General features: G+C 33.0%; 1 protein-coding gene across 1 annotated transcript; it reads right to left on the bottom strand.

The window, feature by feature from the left end:
• Positions 1–2,514: 2,514 nt before the first annotated feature.
• On the bottom strand, positions 2,515–3,843 carry LOC139525153 (uncharacterized). Its single transcript, XM_071320339.1, has one exon. The coding sequence runs from the start codon at positions 3,841–3,843 to the stop codon at positions 2,515–2,517; it is 1,329 nt and encodes a 442-aa protein (XP_071176440.1).
• Between the last annotated feature and the right edge of the window lie 18,427 nt (positions 3,844–22,270).

The following is a 22,270-nucleotide window of genomic DNA, read 5'->3' as shown; positions in this document are numbered from 1 at the left end:
ACTGGCAGGACCCTTCAGTCCCTAAGTATAAATATATATTATACCTTGATCGAAAGATTATTAATAAAGGAACAAAATGCGTCAAGTCAGTATGTTCTGCAACGCATATTAGAGGAGTAACGAAGGACTTAAATATCGAAATACGCGTGAACATTGGGAAATAGCCAATTTTAAATAATGAAATGGAAAGTTTGAATAATGGAATGGACTGGCAGGACCCTTCAGCCCCTAATTACAAATACATATTATACCTCGATCGATAGCTTATTGATAGAGGAACAAAATGTATATAGTCAATATGTTCCGCAACACATATTAGAAGAGTAACAAAGGACTTAAATATCGAAATACGCGTGAACATGTAGAAATAGCAAATTTTGAATAATGAAATGGAAATTTGGAATAATGGAGTGGACTGGCAGGACCCTTCAGCACCTTATTATAGATATATATTATACCTCAATCGAAAGCTTATTAATAGAGTAACAAAATGTATATAATCAATATGTTCCGCAACGCATATTAGAGGAGTAACGAACGACTCAAATATCAAAATACGCACCAACATTGACAAACAACCAATTTTGAATAATGGAATGGACTGGCAGGACCCTTCAGTCCCTAAGTATAAATATATATTTTACCTTGATCGAAAGCTTATCAATAAAGGAACAAAATGCATCAAGTCAGTATGTTCTGCAACGCATATTAGAGGAGTAACGAAGGACTTAAATATCGAAATACGCGTGAACATTGAGAAATAGCCAATTTTGAATAATGAAATGGAAATTTTGAATAATGGAATGGACTGGCAGGATCCTTCAGCCCCTCATTATAGATATATATTATACCTCAATCGACAGCTTATTGATAGAAGAACAAAATGTATATAGTCAATATGTTCCGCAATGCATATTAGAGGAGTAACGCAGGACTCAGATATCGAAATACGCGGCAACATTGAGAAACAACCAATTTTGAATAATGAAATAGAAATTTTGAGTAATGGAATGGACTGGCAGGACCCTTCAGCCCCTATTTATAGATATATATTATACCTCAATCGAAAGCTTATTAATAGAGGAAAAAAATGTATATAGTCAATATGTTCCGCAATATGATCGTTTCAATAACACGGCTAAGAGCAAAAAATTCTCCTACGATGGTCTTGGGACATGTCTTAGTCCTAAGACACCTTCGATGACACGACCCCAGGTCACTACAATTTAATTTATTTATCTAAAATGTACGCTTCCGTTAAACAATGGAAATTAACACTGTATACAAATGTATTATAATTCTGTTGGCTGGTAAAGAAGAATTTTACAAGCCTGTCGAAAGAAATTGTACAAGCCAATTCCGTAGAAATTATTGTATAGCGTGAAGATTGTATGTTTTTCTTGTATATGTTTCGATATTTTACAGATCGTTTTCAAAACTCCATTTCATAACTCTGTAATATTTTCCACTGAACATACACAAAACACCTTTAATGATAATTATATAAAAACCGCGCCCAATAGTCAATAGTGTCCTTGTTTTGATTCCAAAATATGTAGTCATACTTGAATGCAAATGTTTTAGCTCACCTGACACAAGGGCTAGGTGAATAATTCTCATCATTTGTCGTGCGTTAACTTTTACAAACATAAAAAAGAAAATGTGGTATGATTGCCATGCAATGAGACAACTCTCCACAAGAAACCAAAATGACACTGAAATTAACAACTTAGGTCACCGTACGGCCTTTAGTCAGGTAAGAAAGGCACCGAAATGACAATGTAAAAAAATGAGGACATACAAACTGCACTCAGGACATGAAATTAAGTCAAGATCCCGAAATGCTTAAGGTATATGGACAGATAATCAAGGATCAAGAACGCCGAGGATTTATTGAGAAGGTTAAGGATCCCGATATTAGTAAAGGTATTGTACATTATATCCCGCATCACCCCGTCAAGAAGAAATAAACGAAGTAACACCATCTGATGAATATATGGAAGAACCAAACAACGAAGAAACACCGACAAGAACATTGCCCTTGCGGAAGGCATCAATTCGTGCAAAGGAAAGACATAAATGTGTGGAATAAACTAAATAAGTCGTATATGTACTTTGCGTTGTGTTTACTTTGCGTATAATATTTACAATGGCGAAGCCCATACAAGGTGTAAGCAACGTCACAAACATGTGAACGTAAATACGGGAAACGTAACGTTATAACTTCGTACTATTCTCAACATACTGGGGCCCGCAAAGTGTATTTATATGTACAAAACAATAGAATATTACTTTAAATGTTCATCAATAAAGAAAAAAAAAAGAAATTTTTACACTTGCAGGAGATACTGTCTCTTCAAAACACAAAAATAGGAATCTGAATTAAACTTTAACGAGTCCATGATTTTATTCTTTCCTTTGCACGAATTGATGCCTTCCGCAAGGGCAATGTTCTTGTCGGTGTTTCTTCGTTGTTTGGTTCTTCCATATATTCATCAGATGGTGTTACTTCGTTTATTTCTTCTTGACGGGGTGATGCGGGATATAATGTACAATACCTTTACTAATATCGGGATCCTTAACCTTCTCAATAAATCCTCGGCGTTCTTGATCCTTGATTATCTGTCCATATACCTTAAGCATTTCGGGATCTTGACTTAATTTTCGAATGACGTTTTCAGTTCTTCGTTTCGTAACGAAGAAGTTTGTAGGCAAGGGTTCGTGATCTGGTTTCCATGGCAACTTTGCTATGTACTTGTTTTCTCGGAATTCAATTGCTGACTTTTCATTTGTTTCCATATAGTCTACCGTTTCAACATCTGTCGTATTGCTATCTACTCCTAACGACTCTAATTCCCAAAATCGTTCTAAATTCAAATCCTCTGGTTTGTGCGATGTCAATATGTTGTACATACCTACATTACTCTGTTGACGATAAGACGTCGGAATTGGACCAGACAACAAATAACCAAGTTTAGACTTTACGGCGGTTGGACCATTTCCTCTTAATATTGTATCCTCTACGAAATCCCAATAGAAATCAGCTCCAATGAGCAAGGAGATTTCAAAAGAAGAGTTGTCTTCTGTAAACGGATGAGCTAAACGTAATCCTTTCAGGTACTTGAATTCTCGTATACCATTACCGATGTAATTGCTTAACGGGCTGGCGATGTTCGGTACTACTAGAACCTCAACTGGAATTTTCGTTTTATTTATCGACTCTACGTATACGCGTGCTCTTGACAAATGACGGACTTTGCTGTCGGTACTTTCAAATGCCGATAAATGTATGGTTTCTGTTCCTAGTATTTCTAAATCTATTTTCGACGCTAACTCCTCGGTAACAAAAGAGCGCTGTGCTCCTTCATCAAACAAAATGTGCGTATCAACATATCGATTTCCCCCAACTGGTGCAACGGCAGTTTTTAGAAGCACGTTCGAACGGGACTTTTCTTCAGACGAATAAAAACTTGCGGCGATCAATGTATTTTCGCTATCATCAACGACGGCATTTACTGACGTTTGCTTATCATTAGTACATGTATTTTCATGGCAGAGACTTGTGTGGTGCTTTTTATGGCACTGGCGGCAGCGAAATTTCGATTTACAATCTACGGAACGGTGTGATCCTAAGCAGTTAAAACATAACTTCTTTTCTTTGACGATTGATAGGCGTGTGTCGTTATCTGTAACATTTGGGCATTTTGCAGGGTCATGTAAATTCTGGCAGAATATGCAAGGTTTTTGTCGAATATTTTGTGTTTGTCTCTCACGGTTATCGAATGTAACTTCTTTACTCGGTGTACCTTTTCTATTAGCGCTTGTCAAAAACGATGCGGTCATTGCAGTAGGCTGCATTGAATCGATAAACGACGACGAGCGTTGTCCAGCTTCAATTATAGTATAGTGTGTTGTGAAGGTATGCATTCGATAGGTAATATAACTCTTCATCTAATAATTTTTGTTTTGATAAAATCATTTTAACATTTTAACATTTAAGGAGTTTTCATCGGTCGTTTTTGTGAAATATGTCAGGCATGACCTAGGATTATATATATTGAATACCAATTATCAGGTTTATTATGCCTAGCCAGTCAAGGTCGTTAAAAACTTCCATTTGTTGTTGTTTATTAGGTCATATGGTCTTTAGTAGTTATTAGTGATGGTACTAACCGCATACAAGTAAGTTTGGCAAACAAACAAAATAAGATGTCTTTTGGAATATCAAAAAACAATAAAGATATATTGTTTTAGAAAAAAACCGCTAAATAAACATTTTCCTTTTTGTTTGTAATAATTGAAGACAGTCGAGAAATATGAGAAATCTACATATATAGTTTGGAAATGTTAATTCAATAGACCACTTTCGAGTTCATCCGTCACCGGAAAAAACTCGTCAATTATACGCGCCTTTATGACGTCATTTACCAGATAGAGGGGATCGCCTGTATCCCTGCACTATTAACGTTCATCAAGCATCTTAGTGATCGTCATTATGCAGGATAAACTAGAAATAATGCTTGTTATATAGGTACTTAATGACAATTCCCTAATGACAGTAGTGCTGATTGTCAATTTTGAGAATTCAATTTGCCGAATAATTCGTACAATATAAGTATAGTTTTCCAACCACTCGCTCAACATTTGAATGGAAGTGACGACGCCCACTAAACGCACAAATGACGTTCACTAAAACCAGAGTTTTTGACGGAAATGCATCGAACTCGAAAGTTGTCTATTCATTTCATTTCATTAACTTAATAGAAACAAAACATATCGTTATTTAATATTTTATTTGTATGGATTTTCGTACACTATATTTTATTTTAATTTCGTGCGATGAAAATTTTAGTTTTATTATTGCTTCAAAAATTAAGAATTTTTATTATTAGATGTATTAACGACCTACTTCTTTCGATGACAGAAACCAACCCGCGTCAGTATACACTCCAAAATTCTTTTTTTGATGGGGGAGTGTTATGACGACAAACGCCCGAGAGCTGTAACCGAGGTGTTGAATAATGGACATTCATTTAACTGTCTCACGACTTTGGTACTGATTATGCTACCTGTCATCGTTATTACTACGTCAGAAACTCGTAGACTAGTACGCCATCATCGTTGTTAGCGGGCTATCAAGCTAACCAACCTGGGCCTGAAAGTAGCCGTTGTGAAGTATAAAAGAAACATCAAAAGAGTAAACAAACCAAAAATAACTCAGCATAACCAAGATGGTCGTGCAACAAAATAGCGGCCTTCAACCTGTTGCTGATTACCAAGGATTTGTATAGTAAGTCTTACTATACAAATCCTTGTGATTACCAACTGCAGAAAATATCTAAAGCTCACCAATTGCCCGCGGGATGTATATCCAGTCAATGTCGTTAAACACTTCCATCATCATCATGTTAAACCACGTACAACAAGATCAAAGCCACAAACATGATAAGCAGAAAAAAACCATTATTATAGTCCATTTGCCAATTCCCGACCCTGTAATTAGATACCCTTTTTTTAGTTGTCTCCATTATGAGGGACATTCATTTTTTTCATTAACAATGGAGAGCTAGCAGGAACAGCAAATTTACCTGTGCGTAATCTTAGGTTTTGAAATCTTTTAATTACATTAATTTGTTGTTTAGATAAATAGTTACGACATCAGAAATTATTTTTCATACAAAATTAGTTTAACCGCCGATACATCATTTTCAATTCATCATACTTTGCATTGGCAAACGCCAATATTGTCCGGTATGGAACCAGTCTAAGATTGACAAAGGGAAGTAATTTGTTTAAAAAGTTTGTAATAACAGAATCAAATCGGACCAAACATTTTGCCTTATTTTGCGTTAGAAATGCAAAGAAGACTAAATTGATGATATACATGCATTGGTTTAAGAATGGGATAAACATTACTTTTAACCAGTGACTCACTTTAAGTATTGGTTTTATCGTGCAAGAAACCAAAAAAGGAGACAATTTTCATTTCAAATGTAATTAAGATTAATTGTATCGATGTATACCACCAGGACCAGTGCATCTATCCATTTTCAATGATTTTAATCTGAGGAATCTGCTCTAATTTCTGCATGATGACATTTTCAACCTTTCAAGCAACTGTGAAGTGCTGCAATATATTTTTAAGCAGCACATAAACAGTTATAAGAGAGGTACTTTCAGCTGAAACGAGAAAATATATTAGTTTTGAAAAAGCACTTTATACACTAAATAAAACATTTCAGTATCTCTTTTTAAAATTTTTTTTTTAGTGTTATAATATTTTTTTTGAATTTTACATTTGTTAGAGATACATGAAGTACCGGTACCTTATCCCGGCCTCGTGTTTCTTGTTTGTACACCTGATTTCTCTCACAGTCTATTAAAAAATAAACAGGGACTAAATTTAAAGTCAGTCCGGAGATTTAAAAAAAAAAAATGTGTTCCAGGGTTCGCGTTCCCCTTTTCTTGCCCACTCTTCATGTTCTTTGTATGTACTTCATGTCCAGGTAAATGAAATGTGAGGTGAATATCAACTAAGGTGTGATCAAGTGTAAAAAATCAAATGACACTCTCTCTAAAAGAACAGATATTATGAAACCATATAACATTTTAGTTCCAGGAAAATATCTTAAGAAGGTGGAAATAAAATAATGTTATGTTTGTTCCAAAGAACTTATTACCATTCAAAGACTTGTTTCAGGGGGAACAAGTATTATGGGAACAACAATCATGTTCACACCACTATGAGAAAAAAAAATTCTGGCTTCTGGCTTCAGTTGGAAAAGTTTTAAGATCTGTCATACACTAGATGTGTAAAAGTTAATTGCATTTTGTGTTTCAGAAAGATAATTTCTACAGGGGCGGATTCAGCCATATACATTATTAGATATAGAACTTGTGTTATGATGAATCTTGAAAAATAAGTGATGAAAACTGCATTAATATAACCTCAATTGGAGATATAACCCAGAGCCCAGAGGTGGATTTAAGGGGGAGTATGGTGTTATTTCTGAAAAATTGGTGGAATATAAAGGGAACACAGGCGGATCAACCCATTTTAAAAAGGGGTTCCTAACCCAGGACAAAAGGGGGGATTATATAGGGAACACAAAATCTTACCGCTTTTGAATCCGCCACTGTGGAATCACTGAAGAATGACTAGAGAGGGCCCCTACTTTATGAAAATTTCTAGATCCGCCAGGGTCTGTGATAAATTTAAATCTAAATAAGATATTGTTATTTATTACGTTAAGTAGGTCAACAGCTCATCTAGCTAATAAATATATTGTTGTGCCTTTTTATGTATATGGCTCTGATCTGGTTGTAGATTAACATCTAAGAAATAGTTGAATTCATGTTTATGATTTGTGTCATTATTGTTTCATTATTGTAACAATTATAAAAATCATTGTAATAACGTATTTAATCACGTGAGATTCATTGCTATAAAAAAAACAACCTTTTAACGAGGCGTATATCGGTTTATTAAATATATCTTTTTAAACTAAGACAGTTGGTTTTACTTAATTTAAACAAAAAAATAAGGTATCTTACACTTTATCTATTTCATAAATAAAAAGCATTATATATATAAAAATATATCGTTACAGTTTATGTATAGAGGGAAATGCATACTTAAACCCCGTGCCTACTTTGGTGTTTGTACACCTGATTTCTCTAATATGAACTCAATTGGAGATATAACCCAGAGCCCAGAGGTAGATTTAAGGGGGCGCAGGGTTCTATTTCTGAAAAATTGGTTGAATATAAAGGGAACACAGGCGGATCAAGTCATTTTAAAACGGGGTTCCTAACCCAGGACAAAAAAAGGGGGGATTATATAGGGAACACAAAATCTTACCGCTTTTGAATCCGCCACTGTGGAATCACTGAAGAATGACTAGAGAGGGCCCCTACTTTATGAAAATTTCTAGATCCGCCAGGGTCTGTGATAAATTTAAATCTAAATAAGCTATTGTTATTTATTACGTTAAGTAGGTCAACAGCTCATCTAGCTAATAAATATATTGTTTTGCCTTTTTATGTATATGGCTCTGATCTGGTTGTAGATTAACATCTAAGAAAAAGTTAAATTCATGTTTATGATTTGTGTCATTATTGTTTCATTATTGTAACAATTATAAAAATCATTGTAATAACGTATTTAATCACGTGAGATTCATTGCTATAAAAAAAACCAACCTTTTAACGAGGCGTATATCGGTTTATTAAATATATCTTTTTAAACTAAGAAAGTTGGTTTTACTTAATTTAAACAAAAAAATAAGGTATCGTACACTTTATCTATTTCATAAATGAAAAGCGTTATATATATAAAAAATATATCGTTACAGTTTATGTATAGAGGGAAATGCATACTTAAACCCCGTGCCTACTTTGGTGTTTGTACACCTGATTTCTCTAATATGAACTCAATTGGAGATATAACCCAGAGCCCAGAGGTAGATTTAAGGGGGCGCAGGGTTCTATTTCTGAAAAATTGGTTGAATATAAAGGGAACACAGGCGGATCAAGTCATTTTAAAACGGGGTTCCTAACCCAGGACAAAAAAGGGGGGATTATATAGGGAACACAAAATCTTACCGCTTTTGAATCCGCCACTGTGGAATCACTGAAGAATGACTAGAGAGGGCCCCTACTTTATGAAAATTTCTAGATCCGCCAGGGTCTGTGATAAATTTAAATCTAAATAAGCTATTGTTATTTATTACGTTAAGTAGGTCAACAGCTCATCTAGCTAATAAATATATTGTTGTGCCTTTTTATGTATATGGCTCTGATCTGGTTGTAGATTAACATCTAAGAAATAGTTAAATTCATGTTAATGATTTGTGTCATTATTGTTTCATTATTGTAACAATTATAAAAATCATTGTAATAACGTATTTAATCACGTGAGATTCATTGCTATAAAAAAAACCTTTTAACGAGGCGTATATCGGTTTATTAAATATATCTTTTTAAACTAAGAAAGTTGGTTTTACTTAATTTAAACAAAAAATTAAGGTATCTTACACTTTATCTATTTCATAAATAAAAAGCAATACATATATAAAATATATCGTTACAGTTTATGTATAGAGGGAAATTAATGCATACTTAAACCCCGTGCCTACTTTGGTGTTTGTACACCTGATTTCTCTAATATGACCTCAATTGGAGATATAACCCAGAGCCCAGAGGTAGATTTAAGGGGGCGCAGGGTTCTATTTCTGAAAAATTGGTTGAATATAAAGGGAACACAGGCGGATCAAGTCATTTTAAAAAGGGGTTCCTAAACCAGGACAAAAAAAGGGGGATTATATAGGAAAACAAAAAATCTTACCCCTTTTGAATCCGCCGCTTTGGAATCACTAAAGAATAACTAGAGCGGGCCCCTACTTTATGAAAATTTCTAGATCCGCCAGGGTCTGTGATAAATCTACGCTAAATAAGCTATTGTTATTTATTACGTAAAGTAGGTCAAGAGCTCATCTAGCCCAAAATAACAACTAGATGCATTTAATACCTATCTATTATATCTAGTATACTGACAATAAACAAATAATACAAATAAAATCCTATTTGGAATTCTCATACCTTGATAAACTCGTAATATAGTGTAAATCTCAAAATATATAACTTTCATTTTCTACAGACTGTACATGATATCAAATGTCCTTCACATTACATGTGACGTATTTAATCACGTGAGATTCATTGCTAGAAAAAAAAAACCCTTTTAACGAGGCGTATATATCGGTTTATTAAATATATCTTTTTAACTAAGAAAGTTGGCTTTATATAATTTAACCAAAAATTAAGGTATTTTACACTTTATCTATTTCATAAATAAAAAGCAATATATAAATCAGTTTAAATGAGATATATATGATTAAAGACCGTGCACTCTTAAGTTATATGTTTGAAGCAAGCGCATAAGTCATCATATATACGTCTTGAAATTTCGAAGTGTCGGCATTTCGCGAAAATAAACGCAATTGAGCTAATTTTTTGTGCATGTGGAAGATAATGTAAAAGCCTTTAAAAATAATACCGTAATTCAATGAACAAATAAGTTTTTCATAGAGAAATATATCGTTACAGTTTAAGTATGCAGGGAAATGCATAGTTAAACCCCGTGCCTACTTTGGTGGTCATTTTTACGCACGAAATGCTGACTTTTACGCCAATAATTGATATATATATATATATATATATATATATATATATATATATATATATATATATATGCATAATTAAAAACAACTAAGCGATATTCCATTGAAAATAATTGTGCTCCTTTTCTTGTCGACGTGTTGCTATATTCATAGCAGGATATCATACAGAAGAGGGACGAAAGATACCAAAGGAACAGTCAAACTCATGAATCGAAAATAAACTGACAACGCCATGGCTAAAAATGAAAAAGACAAACAGACAAACAATAGAACACATGACACAACATAAAAAACTAAAGAATAAACAACATGAACCCAACCACAAACAAGGGGTGATCTCAGGTGCTCCGGAAAAAGTAAGAAGTGTCTTGTGAAGAATAAAAATAATCTGGCATTATCCTATAACTTCACGTTTCGCTATATAAACTATATCCTCTCAAATCAGTTTTGTGAATATTTTGAACGCATCTATCCAATCGAACACACTATGCAACTAATAATGTCAAAAGTTATGGGTTGATGCCACTGCTAGTGGATGTTTCGTCCCCGAGGGTAACACCAGCCCAGTAATGAGCAAAAAACGATGGTTCATGGATGCGCTCATGCAGTATTTATAACTAGTCCACCTGTAAAAGACTTGAATTTAGGGTATTGTTTTTTTTCCATTAAATTGATAATTAGTGACATGGTGGTGGCATCATTACAATCCTTAAAATATTGTATTTTTTCCCCCTTGCAGTTGTCATATGGTTTAACTATCTAATAAAATTGAGAATGGAAATATATATTGACGATATAATCATTCTTTTCATATTGTTTATTATTTATTGCATTTCAATTGATACATGTATTGTTTAAAAGTTTCTTTTAGTTTTCTTTTTAGTTTTAAGAAGAAGATTGCCCCGATAATGGTGTCATTTGATAAACGACAAATAGCAGATCTCCTCAACATTGTCCACACCAACTACCCAGCCCCAGACTCAGACACTGACTCAGGTACATACTTCCACATCAGTACATAGACAGCAAGATACATTCACGTCGGTGTCTAGTGATCATTAGTCCCAACAATCTAACTTTGGCAGCATGATGAGTTACGTGTTTCTGGGGAATATCACTCTACACTTAACCCTTAAAATCGCTGGCAGTTCCGGTAGTAGTTGTCCTGAGAAATCTGCCCGAAATTCGGTACATATGATATATTAATCGGAAAACAAAAGATACGGGATGTCCATCCATGACACAAAATCATGTAAATGCATTGAAAAAAAAAATAATCAAAAAGCAAAGGAACAGCGCTGGTATTGCTGTTCATTCTCTCAAATTTTGAGTTAGGACGTTTAAGACGGCACTAGGTCCGGCTTCAGCAAATTGTTTAGCAAAAACAATTTAGATATTTTTTTTTTAAGTTGTAACAACACTTCGGGTAAGGTAAAAAAAGCATACGGGAAAGTAGTAGATATTTAAAACAAGATAGTTTCTATGCACAGGTGTAAATTTTTAACTATGTCGCATGCATTTTAGTAATTAAGGTATCAGATCAGTAACAGGTGAAAAAATGGTGATCCTTGTAGAACATACAATTTACTCATAATTAATTTTAGTAACAAACTGTTGTTAAATTAAAAAAACGATTTGGCACACATAATAGAAGTTTCTCAAGAACAACACCATAAATTTAAAAAATACAGAAGAGCATCTGTATATCAAAATATTACTTTTTGTAATTATTCTCAAGACCAAATTTGTCCCAGCGGAGCCTATTTTTACTTAATATTGTATTATTTTTATGTCGTAGCAGATTGCTGTTTATAGTGCCGCATATCACGGTGGTACCTTTGAATATCACACTGACACCTGGACCACGCAGGTCTGAAAATCACTTGTACTTTGCGTCCAACATGGCTCCTCATCTTGCCAAAGTAGGCCAAAATCTGTCACGAATTAAACCGTGGTCTCGGATGAACAAGATGAAGGTTTGCTGGATAGCACTTTGATACTTTGAACCTTCCTCCTACTACATCACCAAGTGAGCTAGTCGAACTTGGTGCAATTGTGAAACCTGTGTCTGCTGATTGACATTATAAGGACCGAACCTCATTTTGACCTTTGAATTTCCAAATTGTTTTATTAAAATATTTCTGATTGGTTATTTGATTGTGTCATTATAAACAATAATCTACATAAACGAAATGTGTATATACAAGCATTAAATCAATATGTTACATCAGCTTAAACAATATTTATTCAGATAAATCATCATGAAACGATATTATACAAATGAGAAAAAAAATTAAGGATTCAGAAACAAGCAATTTGCTTTTTCAAATCTGTCTCCTTTTACAAAAATAATACACTTATTGAACAATACATAAACATAAATACTTGCATGCATTGTGATAAATATATGAATATGGAAAAGGTGAAAGAAAAAGAAAAAAAATTTAATGAGAAAAAAAAAAATAAAAAAAAATAAACATGAATTATTGTAATGTATACAGTGTGAAATGCTTTGGTTCCTATTGAGTGATGAAGCATTAACATCAAGGGTTAAAACGTTTACTTTTAATGATATATTTCTGCACCAAACTAAATAAAAGACTATTTTATTCATCTGAGAGTACCGTTGACCCAAAAAAAACTAAGTTTTTGTGTTAACTTGCACAGGAAGAACTGAAACAGAATCTAATAGTTCATGTCTTAAATTAGTATATATAGGACAAGATAACAGGAAGTGAGAATTTGTTTCTACATCAATAATAATGGTTTGTATTGTCTTGGTATCAATCCTGTAATTTTGGATTTCAAACCAATAAATATTACTTACTTACCACAACGACACTTTGGATGTTACATTGACATATGTAAAGGTAAAAAAGCAACAAACTCATAAGCAACTTGAATAAAAAAAAAGTAACCAGTGACTGATTAAATTAGAATTACAAAAAAAGTAATGTATATACAAACATAAAGCATTCATAGCACTTTTCTTCTTAATAAACAATATACAAGGCTCAGTTCAGTACATTGTAAAGAAAAACATAAAATTCAGAAGTACAAAATAATATGTTACTAAATAATTTAAACTATCCAAACATGATATTGATTAATAGTTTTGTAAAACTTTTTTTTTTATCTTCTTACAATTCAGAAATGTTATTTGACCATATCTTTTATTTTGTTAACTGAGCAAATGTAAGGGTGATTTTTATCGTCAATGTTGATGTGTGTACACACGTAACACAATCTATCTTTCTTATCATTCTTGTGTATATTTTTTTTTATCTCTTTCTATTCTAATCTGATATATATATTTCGCTCTTTCAATTGTCTTATTAGGCAGTTGGAAGGCAAACGCCTGAATCTGACAGATAGAGGTCAATTTGTTGACAAAAAAAGAACCCGTATGTAAAATGTTTACGCCCACAAACAGCGCCACCTATAATTTTTTCTACGGCATCTTTGAGAACGATGTCCCATTCTGTAGTAAATTAAAACATTAAATTAACTAAAACATAGAAAAGTAAGTGTAAAACACAAATTGAAAGATATATTTGCAGGCGACTGTTTATGCATGATACGCTGTCAATGTGCGCATTGTCCTTTAATCCAAGACTGAAAATTAGTTTGTTTCCTACGTCAAGATGGCGGATTTCAATGTTTACATTTTTTCACCTATTTATAATCTGACACAAATTCGTATCCAATCATTTATTAGCAATTTTATTATTGATCTTTAAATATCATCCAATTACATTTGCCGTTAGAAAGTGGCTACACGTTACCAGCCGTCGTTACAAAGTAGCCATGTGTTTTGTGGGGATACCTTGGGAATGTTGTGTTTTCAAAAGTTACGGTAAAAATCAATGTTATCTTCCTTATATTTCCATGCATACACAATTTATAACAGCAAATCCATTCTTAACAGACCCCATAAGGTAAACGGACATATTTATCTGTCTGATTGAGCAAAAATTCGTGTAAATAAGCCTGATGAGTCGTTTTGAATTCAAGCACAGCAGACAAACACGTGGTAGATTGTTTATGTTTGACAGTTTGTTTACCTGAATTACACGTTGATGTTACTATATACTTACCAATAACCTTTATTGTGTTATACTTTCAAGAGTTATATAATAAATCTTACCCAAAAAATACGTCTAGGTAGGCGCAGGGACTTCCTTTTCTTGGTCCTTAACTAATGAGAGTGTAATGTTACATTACAGCATTTTTTTGCATTTGATATATTTCATGTACATGTACATTTTATGTACACAAAGAATAATAAAGTAAACGAACGTACATGGGTTTAATTCCCACCCTAGGTATACGTTTTGACTCTCATAACAGGTTGGAACAAATAGAGCAGATAGCAATTGACAATAATGTAATGCTAAAATGCTGATTGATGGGGTCAAATTATCACCATCATTTTTTCTAGTATATCAACTCCTCTAAGGATGAGTCATACTTTACTTAAAGTCCAGTGGCTAAGTCCTGTCTTTTTTGCCTCTGATATTTACTTATTTATATTTTAATTTCTAATATTCTCTTGTGCATGTACTGTAGTAAGGCAAAAGCTATTGTTACTCTTATTTTCCTCATTTGCCTTAAAACATTGGAATGTATTGATTGTTGATGTATGTAAAGTGACTTGTAATTTAACTGTCACTGCTAAAAGAGACTTGGACTCTGGTGATAAGTTTCCAGACTGTTATCTCATTGGCAACTATATAATAAATGTCAGTTTCCCCTTTATAAGTTTTAAAGAAAAGAATTTAATGATAATATAATAACAAGTTGTAAAAAATATGAAAAGTTCAGCACAAGTGCCAAATCTTATTGGCTTTTCATTCAAGAATACCTAGAGGCATTGAAAAGTGTTGCAATTTAAAATTAATGGTTTGAACTCAGAAAATTATCAATATATAGAGTACAGATATTGTTTTAATTGGGCCTTTGGGAATATTTGCCTGTTAATTGAAGATATAATTGTTATATGCCTTTTCAAATACATGTGTGGCTCTGAACTGGCTGTGGTTTAAAATCTAAGAATGGAGTTGGTTATCTTCATATTTATCTGATTTATATTAGCATCATTGTTCCATTATATATACATAATATATAAATCATTGTAATACATGTACATTACTTTGCTCTTCATATGCCCTATAACAGTGTTTAATTGGAATAAAATATATTGTCTTAACCACATTTTTTTATTTTAGTATTGACAGGTTAACTTTTAAAAGCATTTAAAGTCAGTGAGTTGATGACAAGCTGAGTCAATGATTGTATTTCCAGATAATATCATGAGTTTTTTTTATAAAAATAAATAATGTGATTAAACTGGTTATCTCAATTAAAAGAACTGACAGTCTGCTTTGATACTATGAGATTATTTCTGATATATCAGAATAATAAATTTCTATTTGTTGTCCTTTTTCAAAAAAAATCTAAACATCCTGTTTTTAAGTCAGTTTTGTTTTTGTCTGAGACTACTATAACATGGGAGGTGACCACAATCTCTATGTTATACATTGAAGTATAGTCTCAGGTTTTTGTAGTCCAATTGACTGCATTTTAGAGCAGGTAAATGTGAATTTGGATTAAATTTGCAGTTATTCAGTATATCTAATGACAACATACCACTATTTTATTTCATCAAAGCATTTTCAGATTTTATTTACTGGTCAGCTTAGGTTATTATCCAATCAATAATTTAATTGAAAGGACTTAACAGTTGGTTGCAGGACTTTTGAATTCAAATGTAAGAAAGAAGAAAAAATATAAAGCAAAACCTCAAATATTACATATAATAGGATTTATGATAACTGCAGGATAGCAGATTGCAATGCAGCTTTTGTTCAGTTATCTTTGTGTTGATTATTATGTTTTAAATCCCTTTCTGGTTCTTTGAATTTGATTTGAATGTTCAGATTTTTTTTCTCTTGATTAAGGCAAGCAACAGAACTTGTACAACTTATGTAGTTTCTTATCTCAGGGTGAATCCAGAAAATTTAAAACATAAGTGGTGGTATTCTCAACCATAATAACAAGGATAAAAAAGGTGGTTCCAACTATATGCATGATCCCATTCAAATGCATTAATCTTCCATAAAAAGATGAGGTTCCAATCACCAGACTCCCTGATATCTGCAACTGTATCTTAAAGCAGCTATAATAAAACAAAAATTGTACATGTACTTCTGGCCACTGCAGATTGATTTTATTTTCAATCTATGGTATTAAATGCTCACAATTTTGAAGACTATTTCCTTTTTTCCATATTTTTGTTTAAATGTAATCTTCTGCTTCTGCATCTATTGTAACACAGGTTCTTCTGACAAATGACTGATAAACCCATCTTGTATTCTTCTATCTACCAAAAGGGTGTTTGAGAATATATATATACAATAAGTTCGAGTATGTTGTCAAGAAAAAGTCAGTCTGTTATACAATGTAGGTAATTGTCTTCTTTGGAAGTGTTCAAAAACCTGTGAGAACTTGAAAAAAAAATGTCATATTCAACCTTTCCATGGCTATTTTAATGTTACAACAGTAGAGGAACATAGAATATTGAAAGGTATTCAAGAACTCGTCGAAATAGATCTGCAATGATTAATTTTACTCAAATTTACTGTTGTGAACTTGCAATATCCTACGATGCGCGTACCGAGTTATCTCCCTTTGATCTCCGCTTCGCCACGAATAAACTGACACAATTGCGTATCCGGGGTTTTTGTGATCTGATATTGATATAGTTTGAGCAAAAAATGGTTTTACTTCATATTTTATACCCCCTCAACACGTTACCAAACCTATTTAAGGATTTATTACGGATTTTCCGTGGACCTACGCAAATTTTCAGAAAAAAAGTTTCACTTCACTCGTGAATTTATAACATTTTAACAATACTTTTTTATTATAATTATATAAAATAAGAAAGCTTATTCAATCTAGAATTGAACACCTTGGTTTTTATTAATGTACGAGTACAAATAAGACGATACGAGTCCAAAAACCACGAGGCATGCACGTATACAAAAAAATCGTAAACTCTGACCTTTTATCACGTGACCAATGTCTTGAACTTAGAAGCCATTAAATCGTTTGCCGTTCAACTGTAGGGGTGATAATATTTAAGTATTTGGCTACATTAATACATATCAAGACCAAAGAACGCGGAACACTAATATGTCATCGTACAGTCTTGAACAAAGAGCAAAACTCATACCGTAAAGCAAGCGATAAAATGTTCCTGTATAACAAAGTATGAAAAAAATTAAAATGATAAACTAACTGGTTGATTTTTCACTAAAAGCATAAAAGAATAACAGATAAGACTGACAGCAAACAAGGAAAGCCACTGTCACAATAACAGGCTCCTCACATAGCACATATGCATTATTCGGAGATAAATTTGTATGTGAGGCTCACACCTCCTCTTACCTTATGCAGTTATGTAATAAAACAACATTAGATCCAAGAAATCGTCAGTGGTAAAAGTTTTGGCTTCGATGAACCCCCACCCCAACAAAACACCAACAACAAAACACACACACAAAGATCACATTAAATAAAAATTAGCAGTAACGGAAACCTATATCAAAGCAGATTTCAAATAATAAATAAGCCATGTTTTAATTGACAAAAAGATCTATACATATAAAAAGGGTTTTGTGTCAAGACGTCATATGTAGCCTGAAAAAAGCTTGACTTTGAACTGGAAACCCCCCTAAAACATGTTAAAACTAAAATATGCTGCATTGTTTACCATTATAAGATAAAACTATTGTATTTAAAGTGGCATATTAGTCAAGTTCATGTTCACCAATTTGACTCAAATTCTCATATTTGATTTACAACATACAAAAACACTTACACACCTTATAGCAATTTCAATCCGAATAAGTCCTGAAATAACAAAACGTATTCATGAGGTAACAAAACGACTGAAGCTATCTGAGTCTGTTTAAACAAGATATTGTGCATAAAGCTTTTTCAATGAGCCATAAAGACTTAAAACAAAACGTTCAAATCACTTGATATCTTTTCAAAAAAACTTGATCAAAATCTGTTAAAATTTAAAAAAATCTAAACTCTTTCCCACCTTTTCTGTTTATTACTGATGACCTTTGATTTGCTATACTAGACACAAACAAGAAGATTTGAAAAAATAGCGGTCCGGTGTATCATACAAAAATACAATTTATAGCACATATCAGGGAGAAAACTTCAATGAAAAGTCATCAGAAAACTTCGACCAAAATGTATTATCATGCTGCAACTTACATTGTGCCCTAAGAAAATTGACTGTTTCTAACAAAAGTAGAAGTTTAGAATATGACCTATGCACATTTATTTACTGTTTCTAACAAAAGTAGAAATTTAGACCTATGAACATTGCTTTTCTGGTTTTTGAACAAGATCTCTATAGGTATCTTCGGCTTACGCGTTATTTGTTACCCCGACATATCACTCATATCAAACACACAAATGGAAATACCTCTTACAAAATGTAAGCACACCGATTCGGTAAAAAAAAATTAATCAATTATCCTGAGGGAGTAAAAAATATTTTCGAAAACAAAATGAAACTTTTGTTATTTCTGAGGAAATACCATAACCCAAAAAACCCCACAGTATACTGGCTGATTACTCCCATATTTTCTATGATATTGATTTTAATTTCTCAATCATGGTCAGGTCGTCTGCTTTGTATATAGTACGGTGACAAGTAAGGTTAATTTAGAATTAAATGGACCGAAATACCCCATGACTAAATTTGGTCTTATTTTGAAGATAAATATAATACCCTTTGATTGAGGCATGTCGTACAATGCCAAAATGGTACCCATTTTTGAAAACTGTGGTCAAAGGTAAAAACGGGGAATTTAAAAGTCACAATTTTTGTTCCTTTTTGCCAATTTCTGGGTAGTCTTTCATGATAGCTGAGAATTTGTTTCTATCGAAGCATGTTCTGCATATGCACCCTGAATAAGGGAAGTCATATGTATGCCTGATTGCCAGAAATTAGGGATATTTATCCTCGCCTGCAACTTGAAATTGATAAAATATCTTTATTTTCAGAAATTATCGGCAAAAAAATATTAATATTTACCATTTAGCTATGCAATCATATATGACAACATATAAAGATGTTTTCGGGAAATTTTGTTAAAATGCCATTAAGAGCAGAGAAGAATTGATTACAGTAAAGTTAACACCCGCTCCATGATTTATTGAAAAATTATGAAATTCATTACTGATTACTTAAACCAAAAATGTTAATGGTTCGATCAGTGCAAGAGCAATAGCATTTTGAGCACTTGCGTCCACCTTTTATAAAGACATACAATGGCATATACAGAATTTAATTTGAAAACCCAATATATATTTGTATGTTAAATACAAACAAACATGATTCACAGAGATATTACGCTACAAAAGAAACTGTATAGGTATTTATCATATATTTAGTACAAAAGACAGCTATTTTGTATATCTAATAAAGGTTCGTTTTTCCAGTCTGTATCACCCAAACTGTATCGCATACCCCGTATCGCATAGCTAAATCCGTATCGCATACCCCGTATCGCATAGCTAAATCCGTATCGCATACCCCGTATCGCATACCTTTTTTTTTTTTAACATAATGTCAGTTTTTGGGTTTTTTTTGCTTAAGAAAAAAAATTTCCTCAAAATAGGTAAATTTTTTGAATTGCGTCATTGTTTTGTATGTTACGTCACGAACGTCAAGTTTTCATATTGTATGTGACGTCACGAACATCAAGTTTTCATATTTTTTTGGCACACTAAATGCAACTGTAAAAAATACAAAACACTAAAATAAATACATGTACAATAATAAACAAAATATTTTTAAAACAACAGCACGTAAATTGTAAGGTAACCCAGGTGCTTCGTATAAATAATTGAGCAGTTTTTCTAAGGCTTTGGAACAAGACAAAAGCAGAACTGAAGGTAACCCGGCGCTATGGATCAGAAAACAGTTCATATATTATAATACTCTTCTGTTGAAATATATGATAAAGCGTATAATACATGGCAAAATCCGTATCACATGCCGTATCACCCTCGACCAATATCATCCCTCGGGCCTAAAGGCCCTTGGGCTGATATTGATGTCTCGGGATAATACGACATATGATACGGATTTTGCCATGTATTATTCTCTATATAATACACTTACACTAATGGTATGTGATACTTCTGATACAAATATTCGATACAAAATCGATAAAAAATATCTTCAGTTCGTTTAATAGCTTACGAACAACATGAAAGAAAGAGAGAGCTCCCAAACCACAGCAAGTAGGGGGGGGGGGGGTCTACTAACAGGAGAACACTTGAAATGTTGGGCATTTAGATTCAATTATCATCCTTATCGTAGCAAATGCTGGTGCACGACATATTCTGTTTGTAGCATACGCAAGATTTGCTACAAATAGTTTTACTTCACATGTTAAACAAGGTTCTGTAAAAATTAATTGGATATTAGGTTCAACATATTAGCAAACTCAAAGTTATTCCAAATATCCATTTTCCAAAAGTGACTAAGCTAGTGGTTTGGCGATATAAGCATTCACTCACACGTAAACAGGTGATCGAAAACAAGTTGTATATGTCGTGAACAGGTAAACACCGTCTTGCGTATTTGGTTGCAGAAATGCTTCTAGTCTGAAGCCACAATTCATCAATGTTCGACATCTGAGAAAAAACCCTCATTAGAAATAAAAGATACGTGTCTGGATTTAAATTTAATGCAACCCCTGGAATAACTATTTTCAATCTGTTCATTAGCAAATAGAGGCGGCATAATGATTCTTATATCTGCCTCTTCTGTCCACTACAGAGCCGTCCAGAAACTGTTCCACAGTCTATAGATTTTGAAAAGATCCCGAAAGGAATATTTTTTCATGTTCTTGCAAATTATAGTCATTGTATTGCGATAATGCATAGTCATGCACCTGCAACTGTTATCTACCCCTGTTCATGTTTAGGTGCACAAAGAAATTTCTTTTATTCTTTGATTGATCTGCATTAAATGACTTGAAGAACATTAGATCTACCACCATTATTGAAATAGACCTTCTTAATTTTTCTACTGATTCGGAACAATGTTCCGTATTATATCTACCAAACACGCCCATGACGCACCAGAAGTCTTCAAAATTAAGATATTATTGTTTTAAAGGCGTCCTAAGCCAAATCTCAATAACTGTTGTACCTTTTTACATAAAAACTTTGTACAATATACCCATACCATCTCTGATTGGAAGGTGGGTACTGTTTTTTTATATAGGGATATCACACACTCAGCTTAAGATATATATATCAGTTCAGTATCACATGCGACTGCATTGTAATCATTATCAATTAAAAAAATGTCAACTACTAACCAGGCAAAATATTAACCAGAGAGGTTGGAATACATTGTAAAGCTGTGGAGTAGTATATTTTGACAAAAATAGATAGAAAAAGTTTGAAATTTCGAACGATCGTAAACTGGTTTTTACAATTTTTCCGCATCATGAGAGATTTGTAAAAAATGTAAATGGTGAACTCTACGACAAAGAAAATGTTTATTTTCTTTAACAGATAACATCTTTGAAAAGCAATATCATGCCCCGACTTCTTTGCAGCATCAGAAGCAAGTTATTTCTAATTTCAACAAGTAGTTAGCAACGCATTCTCAATAATACAGCGGCTTGTCCCTAAAGTTATTTATGAAGAGTAAACTCACAGCTGGATGCCCTACCTGATAATATACGTCTTTTAAAACAATATCGGCACGCTTAATTGCTTAGATGGTTGTGTGACTTTTGTCTCCAGAATAGACATTTGGACCAGCCGGTCAAATGGAGTGTGTTTTAACGAATGTTGATTCCTCATTACATGCATTGTTTTTCCCTAATTCAAGTGCATCAAAGTGCATTCTTCTTGTACGCGTTAAGGCTCAACAACAGAATTTAATGCACTATACTCGTTCTTATTTAATGGAATTATCTCTGCCAATATTGTTTTGGACTGTTTCAGTTGTGCCCCAATGTGGTTTAATTTGG

Source organism: Mytilus edulis, chromosome 5, assembly GCF_963676685.1.
Source record: "Mytilus edulis chromosome 5, xbMytEdul2.2, whole genome shotgun sequence".
In the NCBI taxonomy this organism is placed as follows: domain Eukaryota; kingdom Metazoa; phylum Mollusca; class Bivalvia; order Mytilida; family Mytilidae; genus Mytilus; species Mytilus edulis.
Note: the sequence above shows the minus strand (reverse complement) of the source record. Positions and strands in the feature narration are given on the sequence as shown.